At 39.7% G+C, this 13,196-nt stretch overlaps 1 protein-coding gene across 2 annotated transcripts in view; it reads right to left on the reverse strand.

Annotated features, from left to right (window-relative positions):
* Positions 1-13,196, reverse strand: part of MYO10 (myosin X) — a 164,518-nt gene that overhangs the window by 94,416 nt on the left and 56,906 nt on the right. For both annotated transcript variants that reach the window (XM_082754759.1, XM_082754758.1), the window contains exon 3: positions 2,058-2,216. In XM_082754759.1, the coding sequence (XP_082610885.1) occupies positions 2,058-2,216 (159 nt within the window). The remainder of the gene's footprint in view (positions 1-2,057; positions 2,217-13,196) is intronic.

Here is a 13,196-nt window from a genome sequence, read left to right on the forward strand (position 1 = left end):
CTGCCATGAACTCCAGTGGGTTTCACTGTCCTGTATATGAACTAGTCTAGTCGCAAAAAAGAATGACCAAGAGCCTCATTTCTTCAGCTGCAAGTATGTGTTTAACAGAGGTAAAGTCACCTTTCAGTCTCTCTTACTCTCTTTAAAGAAAAAAAAATCATACATCAAATTATCATTAAACAGCTCACTACAGGTAAGAGATTCTGGCTTGAACAGACATTATTTTGCAGTTTAATCTGACAACACCCCTTCTTAAAACACACACATATACACCTATCAAGTTTTCAGAAAATGCAAGCTATTTAATCTGCTTTTCTCAGGGATTCTGTTCCTGGAAGCCTGTCCTGCTAATGCATTGCCATTGGCATAGCAAAAGTGGGATACCAATGAGGAGAGAGATGATTCTCATTCTCATCCCTGGTTAGGTATACCAGACAACAGAGACTCTTACATATGCATTTCAAAACACACTTTTTTAAATTATTTTTTTTCCAATCACCTTTGTTCAATCAATTTTCAGGTGAGCTGCATCAAAAAAAAAAAAAAGTAGCATTAGCAAAACCGAAAGGACAGTGAGTATTCAGCAGCAACTGAAGATCTGTCATCAATCACTAACTGCACACAAATCTGTTTGTCTAGAAATCTACACTACACTGAGTACCAAGTATCGAAATATCCTAAACTTGTCTTGACAAGCTAGGAAAGAAACTAAGACATGTCTTCAGAACAAAGATATTCTTTGCCTCTTCAAGAAATTACCTCCTTTACTCACACTCCGTAAAAGGGGGAAAGGTTGACATCCACATCCCACATGAGTACATGGATTTTTTATTTTTAGACTTGCACCAAGTGTTAATGTCTAATTTAATAATATCAATGGAAAACTAAACTCTTACCAAGTACCAGCACAAGCAATTGCTCACATATGCTGCTTATTTTTTGTTTACTGTTTTTCTGAAAGGCAAAATAGTTCATTTGGCTCGAGGAAAAAATAAAAATAAAAAAAAATAAAGACTTTTGTAAAGAGAACCACCTCAACATTTAGATTTCTAAGTGTCATTTAGGATTCTAAAGCCCCTTTAAGGTAATTTACAAAGGACAGAATTTCCTTGTGCCTTTTCTTCCTTTTTATCATCAATAAATTTCTAAATATAGGGAAATCTTTACATTAACACATATTCATGTTTAAAAAAATAAAGCCTAACTTAAACGAAGCTTGAAATAAAACATGTATATGGCCAAATCAAAGGTCTATAAAGATTATTCAAACAAGAATTATTTATGTTCTCTAAGTATTATTGAAAACAACAACCACCTCCACCACACAACAACTGAAAAGTGAGATTTCACAACCTCTTACAGCAACTAATATTCCCTGTACCTCTCTCACATTTAGTGTAGTTCCAGATTCAGGAAATATTAATATCTATTCAGACCAAGACTAATAAACATATTTAAGAGATGGTGAATCTAATCACAAAAAAAAAGAAAAATAATATATTAGTTACAGAGCTGAGAAGAAGAATTCTGTGTAGGCTAACTCCTAGTTTTTGAGAGTCCTAAACAGCTGCCTGTTCTCACACACACCAAACTCTACTTGTATTTAATAGCATAGGTCCTCTGCTTTAATGGTACAGTCCTCAGGATCCTAATACCTTCCCCCTTCTATTGTAATAAAAAGGGCTATGGTGGTCAGAATTGAATCTTGGATCTCCAATAGTGTGCATCTCCAGTAGATGTACACGGCATATACACGAGGCTAAAGGAGAGAAAATACAAGAATCCTTTGCGCAACCCAGTCAATGGAAGTGTACAGACATGCAGTCTAGCAGTTTTTGGAGGTTTGCAATGGATTGCCTTGCCAGCCCTGAGCTGCCTTCTCCTTCCATTGCTGTTGATAAGTCTCTAGACAAAGCATGCTTCAACTCCACTCATATACACAAAGAACTGGAGAACTTCACAGCACATATTACCATAGAACAGCAAAACACACATAGCAGTTACACAGACAAAAACATTCCCTCGGGATATTTTTCTTAATTTTAGAAGAAACTTACATAGATTTTATCTTGCTGATATCGCTGGAATAAGTTATGCATAATAGAGCCTTCATGAAGATCTACTAGGGCTGCCATGTCTTCCACACTCTCTGCACTCGTCTGATGCATAGGTGTTACTTTTTGGTGTGTGATTGTGCTCTGTTTATAAGTGAATACCTGAAAGAGTAAAAAGAAATAATTATCAGAGAACACATTCAAAAACTCTTATCTGAGAAAGGAGTTTTCATACCAGTTCATACTCTCTATCCAGTTCATAAGAATGCAGACTTGCAAAATACAACAGCCTGCCATTCGTACCTTCTTCTAATGCTTCTTTCATTAAAGCTTCAAATACATGCATAGGGGTCATATGAAATTATTGCTTACTGAAAATACACCGAACACTAAAAGGTCTTTTATGGGCAAATGGAATCTAGTTTTAGACAGACATATAAACCAAATAAATAGTCATTCCCCCAAACTCCAAGACCAACCCTCTCCCCTCTCCCCCCCAAAAATCCCCATTCCTTACAGTAAACTTAGCATACTCAAATTGCTGGGGGAAAAACATTTTACACTGCAAAACAGCAAATAAAAGTTATGGATCAAACAGGCTGTTGGTGTTTGTGCGTTGCATCTGAAATCCACTTAATGCTTCCATTCAGTTTCAGGTCCTGATCAGGACAGCTACTGGGTTAGGTCATTTTTCCTGAAGTAATTAGCAAACTAAGTTCATCATGCAGCAGATATTCCAAAGTGAATGGATGGACCAATTTCTAAGTAATACGCTGCTAAAATGGATTTCTAAAGCCTACTCCAAGTGGACAGTAAAAGACCTAAAAAAAAAAAAGTCATAATTTAAGTAGAAGTGTTTTATAACAGTCTTGATCTTTCATAAAACTATCACAAGTATGCTCAGAAGTTGTACATATCCCCAAACTAGTGAAACAAACTTTTACAAATACTGACATCACTAAAGATCATAAAAAATTGCTTAGGAATACAGCTTCCCATTTCCTTTTAATTTACATCTTGGCAACCCATCCTTATAGACATATGTCTGCATCTCATAGCCAATGCTACTTTGGCAACACTAGTCCCTGCTAACGTCACCGTTGCAATCTAAGAAAGTCAAGCACAGAATTAATGCAAATATTTTAACAATGTGGAATACTAAAAAACCAAACCTTTCAAAATCCTTTGAAATAATATTTATAAAACTGACTGAAGGAGTGGAATAAGCAGCACACCAGTTTTTCCTGAGCACCACAGGACTGCTTGTGCAGGCTGGGGATTACGCAGCAGCGTGGAAGGGAACAGTTCTGCTCAGGAAAAGAAAACCCAAAGATTTTTCCAAATACAAACATACGTATGCTCCTGCTAAACAAAGACTGAACAAGGATAGCAATATCATCACAGAATGCCATTTAAGAAAAAAGATTCCTGCCACTTGCTGCTGCATGATTTTGTCTGTCTTGCTGAGACAAGTGAGAAAGACATTGAAGAAGCAACAGGAGGAACACAGAACAGACTTCACACTGAAGCTTTGTATAGGATAACCCACCATCTGACTGCGGAGAATTGCCTGATGAAATCTGTTTATTAAGATCATATCCCAGCCTGAACGTACCATATGTTGGCACAGACCAATGAACAGTTAGAGCTGTCATTCAGACCATGAGAAAGTACACTGGGGAAAGGCTGGGAGAGGAAAAAAAAAGAAATAAGTAGGGAATGAATCTCTAACAAATGCTGGAAGGCAGTGTGAGCAGCGACGGGACACACAAACCATGAGAAAGTTCCTAAGATTCAGAGGATCCAAAACACAACCCGTATCTGCAGGCAAAGACAGACATCTAAAGATCTAAGAAGCATTTTGTGATGAGCAACTGTCAAGATGACAAGACAAGCATTTGTACAGGGCAGATGTTAGCCAGGACAGAGAAAACAGCAACTTTTATATGATGCAGGGGCAGACAGTCTAGGTATCCACAAGACTGAACAAATTGTGAAGAGAATCAATTGACGGCAAAACTTTGGAGCTAAAAAAAATAAATGTTAGCAGTCTCAAGACTAACCATAAAGAGCCATTTGGAATTAGAGATAATTGCATTTCAAGAGTAACAAACTGTAGCTGCTAGTTGGAAGAACCATGGTGGAAAAAAAAAAAACAGAACAAATAGTATCTTAAAGCTGGAATAAAGGGGGGTTGGGGGGATTTAAGCAGAGCAAATCTGAGAAAAGTAAGCAACCTAACAGAGGCACATATCAGCACAGAATTAAATCAGAAAGATATACTGAGTAAGAGAACTCAAAACGAAAAGGGGATGGCATGTCCTGTGAGTGTAGGTCATGTGAACATGAAAAAGAAATGAAACATCATTTCTAGGATGACAATATTAATATTTGTGATTTCTATTCTTTGATATGTGATGCCTAGATTAATAAGGTATGCAGAGTATACCATTCATCACTAAGCAAAATTATTAGCATAAAGAATTAATAAAAACGCACTAAGAAAAAATAACATGACAATTGACCTGTGAGTTGCAGAACTATTGATGATGGTCTTTACAGATTCATCTCTGTCACTGAAAAACACTACTTTCTCTTGCTCAGATTGGTCTTTCTCCTACTTGCAGCTCTTCCACACATTGTCTTCTTGTTTGGATGAGGAAATGGCTCTGTAAACTGACTCAGAGATATTTTTTAACCCACTGGAAAACTGGCTGGTCGTAGTGGCTGTCACCCAGACCAGAAGGAACAAGGGTCTCTTCCCCACTGCTGCTGTATCCTAAAGATTTCCCAATTCCACTGCAAAATTTCAAAGTCTTCTAACAAGATCAGAGACGACAGACAAGGCAGCTATATCACATGCATAGACTTAATTTACTTCAAAGGGGTTTTTGGGGTAGCCCTGCTTCTTGAGCCCTGAAAGGCCTGCTTATTTTTTCTTTTCATCTTAACTCATGCCTTCATTATGACAAGTACGTGAAAAAAAGCTGCCTTGAACTTTATCGTTACTAATCAAAAGGTCACATTGTTTAGTATTACAGCAGATGAAATCCTCAGGAAATAGGAACTGAGAGCCACTCTGCAGGGTCAGCATGCAGAAAAGGAAGATGACCAAGTAGGCTCCTGAACTTTACGAAGAGCACATTGGCAGAGCACAGGAGCATCCATCCTCGAGATCTTGCCAACATTTGTGGAAGGTCAAGTAAAGCATGCAGGAAACTTGGAATGAGATTTAAGACAAACCTAAATGAGAATTCAGCAAAAACTTCTTTCCTCTCAAGATATAAATGGACCAAGATAACAAACATGCTGAATATGTGGAAAACTATAAATTAAACCCTAAGAAAGCATGGAAAATGAGAGCTCTCGAAGTTACCACGGAAGTGAAAATTAGAGGTTGAGATAGGAGGGAGCAGCGCAAAGAGCAGCAACAGAAGGAACAAGACACAACAGTGAATCCAGCTAATCAATAGTAAAGAGTATCTCAATGGGAAAGGAGAACACTTCAAAGCTGCCCAACTGTCCTTACCATGCGAGTACAAGAATATTTGAATGAACATTAAGAATATGGTCACACTCAAAGTATGAAAAAACAAAACACACTGGGGTCTGGTTTTGAAAGCCAGTTTGAAAGCTTTGATGATATGTCCCCCCATATCCTGATTCATGCCTATTTAGAAATCACCAGGATTATTAGCTGAAATCGATTTTCTCCAAAGCTGGGTAAAAATCATCAGCCTTTCTGTGACAGGGACATACCCTGAGTATTGTCAAGGTCCACCTGCTCCACAACCATGCTACCTGTAGCACTTGTCAGATCTAAGACACAATGTCAGGCCCCACATACTGGGAGTGGGCATTGCACTCATACTTCCAGAAGTATTACCCAGATAAGAAAGAACAAGTAGAAAAAAACCCTTGCTGTCTCACAACGAGAATATCAGCCTTGCAAGCAGGGCCAAGGAAAAAAGTTAGAGGGAAGTCCTTGACAGCACACAAACTCCCGAAAGACATAAGCACGACTGCATCATGCACACCAGAAAGATTCCCACATCGCCCTCTGCAATGCCATCCTGATCCCCCAGGCACCTTCTCTTTGCAGAAGACACTGGTACAACGCTTTCTAATGCACTGTAGGAAGCTGGAGAACTTCCAACAGCACACACCAAGGTTAAAGGTGAGGGTCTGTAGATGAGCCCTAGGTGAAGGAGTTTTTTGCAATGCAAGTCATGTGAGAAGTTTTGATCCAAAACAGTGGAATCCCTGGTATAAGCCATTTTGTACAGGACTATCTAGAGAGCTGACAGCTCACAAATCACATGTTAAGACAAAGACATATAATGAAAATGATGGCTTTATTAAATAAATACATAGTTTTGCCTATTCATAAATACTGTACCCTATTCATAAATACTGCAGCATCAGCGATGCAATACTGTACTCCACAGTGTGCAAACATTTATTAAGTTTGTATCTTCATATTTGGTTATTTCACATGAATATATTCATTTAGATCTACCCATGAGCCTACTGGAGAATTACAGCAAATAAAGAAAAGTAATACCAAATGAAGAGTTTGAGGCACCTGATTGCAATTAAGTTAATTTCACTGCTGCTTTTAAAAGAGCAAGAACACTATCTTGAAGACCTTAATATCTGTCACTTCTTTAAGTTGAAAAATACATTTGTATCCTGTGCAAGTAATCTAGCATGAGAAAAAAAAAGAGAAGTTTCCAGTATTCCATTGAAAGGAGACACCACAGAACAATATCTAATTTATTTTTTTTTTGCACTTGCAATCAGCCCTAAGCTCAATATCTAATGAAAATCTTTTGTTAAAATGTAATTTAATTTGTAATACAATTTATTAACACCAGGAAAGAACGTCAGAGCAGGTCCTCACTGACAGGAGCACACATGCTTTCTCTCTCACTGTATCGTTTCATGACATGATGCCAAGTGACAAAAATCCCTGCTTGAATAAGGTCATTAAGCAGTATCAAGGGATTTCACAACAGCTGACTCAAGTGAATGTAGGATGATGCTGAATTAAGTGCTTAGGTAAGGCGCATCAAAAAACACACAATCGCCATTTCTTGCAAAAGCTACAAGCTACACTCAAGCTTCCCAGTCTGTACAGAGCCAACATGCAATCAAATCCCTCAGGGTGCTTTTCACAAGGCATTGAGTGTTTATGTTGATGCTGATGAACAATACTGGATGGGAGGAAGCCTGAAAGTCTGCTACAAATTTTAGAGAGATTTTTGTGAGATTTTTATTTCAAGGCAGAAATGAGCCTGTCTACACCTCAGAAGCCCTGACCCAAGCTAGATCATTTACATAATCTGCTCTCTGAGAACAATGCAAGACCATTTACTGGAAAGTTTACGTACTGTGAGCATTTTGAAACAGCCTCTTTTACACAGTGACCTGAACCCTCATCCCTCCCAAACACAATTCCCAACCAATACAGGCTCAGTTCTCTCGCACCCTTTCCCGAAGTTATTTTCATTATTTTAAAAAATGAAAACATAGCTCAACTCTTCATGAAAATAAATACATAAAAATAATGAAGGCTTTAGCCTCCATTGAACAAACACAAGCAGCATCAACACACCTGCTCCCCTGCCTGCCTTAGGGTGCCCAGCTTTCGGCCCCTGCCCCACCAGCAGAGGAACTTGATCCCTTCCAGCAGACACAAGGGAGGCCTCGTGCTGCGGTGAGAGCTGGCTTCTGAGTAATACCCAATACTGATAACACAGGGCTCATCAGTGTCTACGCAATATAGCACTTCGCTGTCACCTGCGTTGTTGAATAGGAGCAACCAACCTCCCTCTGCTGCCCTCTTCTAGGTTAAGAAAACTTTTGGTCAGCCCAGAAAGTAAGACAGATATTTATGCATGAAAAACAGAAATATCAAAGTCTAAAGTCTCAGTTTAAATTAAGTTGTTTGAATCCACGTAGCCAGAGGGATTAGGAAAAGTATAGGAATTCTAAACATAAAACTCAGCAAGATGGGGAAGGTGAATGTGAAGAGGTATTGTACAGATGTAAGCCAGTTTCTCAGATGACAAACTGTAAAAAATACAAAACAACGAGACTTACGTTGTCTATGACATTCGCAAATCAACTACTACAGTGTTTGGTCAGCCCACAGACAACAAAAGAAAGTTAATTGTCACCCAAAACCTAAAACCAACAGACTTCCTCTTGTTGTCCAGGGGGCTTGCCTATGTGTTTTTTACAACGTTAATCCCAACTGCTGTGGTGATGCCAGTGAAGATCCCCATGACTCAACAGAAACTCCAGTGGACTTGGCTCACACGTTTAAGACAGCAGTGCCTTCCATCTTCTACAGCATCTTTTTGCTCGCAGTCACTGTACACAGAAACATCCACTTAAAAATATCAGTTTTTTGTTGTTGTTGTTGTTGTTTTTTTTAATTCTCTGCTGTTGGTCCTTACTGAGGATCATCATTTGTGTTTGCCTTGTGTTTAGAAGTTGAAAGAATGCAATAAATCTTGCAAGATCTCTCTATTATACATGACTCCAAGTAGAAACAAGAGGCCTTGAGCTCACATTACAAACTGTGGAATGCAGCATTCCAAGAAGAAAAAAAAAATCATTAAAGGCCCAAGGATCCAGAGATTAAAAACAAAAATAAAAATCTAGTAGTTTACTTCTTTTCCTGGAGCGATCTACTGTCTAAGTGGATATTTTAAATAGAGGACAAGGAGGCTGTCTTATAAATCAAAAGCAATTTAAGATCAAATGCAAAGCAGATTAAAATCCAACATTTTAAGTTCTATGATTAGTATGACAACAATGTGACCCAAGTAATGCTTCTGTCTGATAATTCACTGTTTCTCTGTAACAGCTGACCTTAGACATCCATCCCATTGTCCCCAAACAATCTTTCAGGCAACAAGATGTACCATGGCTCAAGGCTTGCTTTGATGCAATATAATATAATCTTTTTCAAAGAAAAAAAAAAAAGCCACAATGAAGTTTATTATTTATTAAACAATGGGGGAAAATTAAGTAACTTTATGTAAGGAACTTACTGATGCCATGAAAAAATATATTACCAACTAAACTGATATTGTTACTACTGTGACCAACAGTGGCCTTTTCTTCAGGCAAACATCCCATACACACATCAATGAGAATCAGCTTCTTTTATTTCTCCCCACCTACGCCGGGAATCACCCCAGTCCCCATCCTCCCTTCCAGTTAGGTGGTCACCATGACCTGCACATCAAAATGGTTGGATGCCCACTCTGCATGTCACCAGATGTACCAAACGCAGTTCTTTATAATCCCCTAGTTTGCTTTTACCCCCTTCTTACCTCAGTTCCACAGCTTTTAGGCTCTGTTCCTCCTCCTCAACTTCTCCCTAACCCTTCCCCTCCATCTCCCTCCCCCTACCACTTCCCAGACTTGCCTGGGCCACCTGGGACAGCAGCAGCCCCCCACGTTCACGTGCTGGCAGCCTGCCCCACTGCCTCTGCCCACCTCTCTCACTAACCTCCGCCAGCTACAGTGCCAGCAACAGCTTGTATCACCGTCCCTGAACAACACTGCTATTGAACTTTTGGCATTTTCACAAAAGCGACCCTTGTTGCTTCTCAACTTCAACAGCATGGAGAAGCTCCCTGTCAGACGAGCAAGCCCAGCCAGCACCACAGCAGAGCTCAGCAAACCTGCTGAATCACACCTCTTTGTTCTTCCCCTACACATTGACCAATGTCAATAAGCTTGTCTGATCAAGGCTTCCCACCTAATGCCTATTCCGTGAGGGTTATTTCAAGACAGTTTATTCCACACACCGAGCTGTTTCCGTTTGCAGAGAAGCTCTATCATCAAGTACGAACAAGCTTTCAATTACAGGTTCAGTGCTTATGACCCTTCAATTGAGCTTGCCTACACAGACAATAAAGAAATTTAATTCAAATTAAACACACCATTTTTACCTAGATTACACTACAGTAAGCCTCTAGGCAGTCCATGCTAATTCACACTAGAAAAAAAAAAAAAAGGGTGCATCTTTAATTTAACTTCTTTTGCAAGTGACCTGGTATAACCTACAGTTCTCTGCACCTGAAGACTCCACATAGCTCATTTTTAATAAGTCCACACACCTATAAATACTGTGACCGTGGTGCTGCAGAAAACCTGAAACATTCCTGGCACGTCACCAGCACTTGCTCGGCCATGGAAAAGTACCCCCCTTTCTGTTCGTGCAATGAGAACTGGAAACATTGCAGCTGTCCAGGCTTTCCCAGAATGTGTAACCAAAAAAAAATACACTCCAAGAGCACGGGGCAGAAGACAGACTGCCAGATGAGCCTTCGGCTCTCCGCCAGACAGCAAGTCAGCCACAGGGCCTGAACAAAACCCAGCTCTGAAGGAGCCACAAGTCATGGAAGAGGCTCCAAGCTGCAGGGCACTGAGATGAAGCAGAAAGCAGACCCAAGCACCTACTGGCAGAATTAAGGAAGGTCCGGACCAGCCTCTGCCATCCAGGCATGGACACCCCAAAGCATCCCCTGGAGTCAGCACTACAAGGGCATCCTACTGTTTGTTAGCAGCACCCAGAAAACAGCCCTAATAGCAGTACTGCCCTTGCTTCCAGCATGTACTGCCTTAACTGGCTCCAAGGGCAAGGGGGTGAAAACTCACGCTTCCTCCTCTGAGGAGACCAAAAGATTTAAAAAATAGAAAAACCCACCCCAAACCAACAACAATGTCTCCTTTATCCATCATTTGCCACACAATAGAAAGTGCTTTTACAGACAATGTGAGGCACTGAAAGCATTAGCTTGACTGTCAACATCAGTTAGAGCTTGAGTGAAACTCCCAATTTTAAATTCATATTTATTCAATGATTCATACAAGATAAACAATGATTATTTGCAACTGAATGAATAAAGAGAAAATTTGAATAAAATGCCCTGCTATCAAGAACTGGAACAACTCTGTTCAATAAGCAGCCTGCAAATTACACCAGCTTTTTTGAGGCACACAGCAATTAATCTCAGTAAATCCTTTTTTTTTTTTTTTCTTTCTAAGTAAGAAGAAAAAAACTGCAGGAAGCTGATTGGACTGCCTCTGAGTCTACAATATGAACAGTCTTTGTGCAGTGTTGCAGTAATAAAATCAGAGGCAATGTTTACACAGAAGCTTGAGCTCCAAGGCACCTTTCCAGCAAAGCAAGCCTTGTCCCGGGCAAACGCTCAACTGAAGAAGGTTACACCCTGACGAGGCCTTCTGGGGTAAAGAACAAAACCAGAGCAATGTCTACATGAACTGTTTGGCCTCACTCCTCTCTACCTTCCTCTCCACTTAGCGCTCCACATGAACTGACCTTTTGGTACAGATGGATCCCAGACCCTGCAGGGACCTTCCCTCACACTCACCACACCAGGATGGTGATGGAGGATGACGTGTGGGGTTTGCATGGACAATTCCTCCAGGAACAAAGCTGTTGTGGCACCCCAACCACCACCATCCAATTTGCCTGCTCAATTAGCTCACTTGGCTTTGCTGTGACAGCACAGCAAAGGGACAGCAAAGAAGCAGAGCCAGCATGCTCGGGAGAAAACAAGACAAAAAAAAAAAGTAGAACCTGCTATAGTATCAGCTATAAAAAAAAAATAAATATATTCTTGCAGCATCCTCTGCTCCAGCTGATGCTGGAGGCCTCTCTCTCTCCCTTCTTGCAGGAAAGGGACAAGAGCTGATGGGCTCAGGTGCTCACAGCAAGAGGTAAACCAAGCTCTCAGTTAACTGACTGCTCTTCAGTGCAGCCAACACCTAAGCAAGGACCTAACATTAAGGAACATGAAAAGAGGTAATGCACAAGTGCTCACAAACAATGAAGTATAGCTCCTAATAAAACAGGAAAATAAACTTTATGTGACACGTCCTAAAACAGTCGAATAAAATATTACAAACCAATAAAACAGATATTTTTTTCTGATTCCAGCAACGAAGACTTCACAACTTGCACAGAAAAAGTTCATATATGTGCAATTTTAGCTTTCTGATCTCTCAACAGCATTAACTACATGTATAACACTCTTGTAAATTAAGTAGGTTTCCATTTTATTTTAATTTATCCAAATCTTGGCTTGTTTTTTCCTACTATAAATATTGCACATCTCACAGCAAAAACATACGATTACATTCAAATCTCTATTTAATCAAGTTACTTTTTGTTCACAACAGTAATGTGTCTGTTTCAGTATTATTTTCCCTTCTTCATTTAAAAGCTGTCTTTCTGTGTTGACAGGTTTCCTGAGAAGCAGCCGAGGCAAAAGGTTAACATGACAGTAAACTGGTAGAGCTCTGAAATCATCTTTGAGGGACTAATTTCCAAACCACTTGATCCCACTCTGGTGAAACGTAGACAGGAATCTAGTATTATTTTTGCTTGTTTAAAAAACAGTTTAAAGTGTTGTGGTTTTTTTTGTTTGTTTGTTTGTTTATGTTATGAGAAAAACAAATCAGAATATCAAGGATTGGTACAAAGCTCAGTATGAGCTTGCAGGGATTCTGAAAATGCAAATCCAAACTGAAGCATGAGCTATTCATTTTAACAGATAACAAAATCCAGAGCCCCCTTCTTCATTTATTTATTTTTTTTAAAGCTAACTTTTAAGCTTTTTCTGTAATATCAATAATGGCCTTGTAAAGACAAGCCAAGAACCCCACTTCACTGGCAACTGGTACCCTGTGCTCCCATTCATGCCCCTGCCAGTGTTTTCTGTTGTTATCCCTGGAAATAGGAACTGGGTATCAAATGATCCAAATCCCTCTCTCCCCACCCCCCCACCCCCTTTTTTTTTTTTTTTTTTTTTTTTTTTTTAAGAACAGGAAGGCTTTTCATTAAGCCAGTGTTTACCTGTTTTTCTTACAGGTTGCCTGTGGTATGAGGTTTTGACACTGTTATTCTGCTAGTTACAGAGCCAAGGGCATATTTTATTCACAGCCCAAAGCTTCTTTTTTGAAGGATCCCTTTGAAGAGGTGGCTGTCTATTTAATTCCCTTTCCCCAATAAGGTAAGTGTGTAGCTTTAACTTACATGTGGGGATGCGGAGGTGGAAACATGAGGAGTTCGAACCCTGAATAAAATAAGCT

This window comes from Aythya marila (genome assembly GCF_965140915.1).
Source record: "Aythya marila genome assembly, chromosome: 2".
NCBI lineage: Eukaryota > Metazoa > Chordata > Aves > Anseriformes > Anatidae > Aythya > Aythya marila.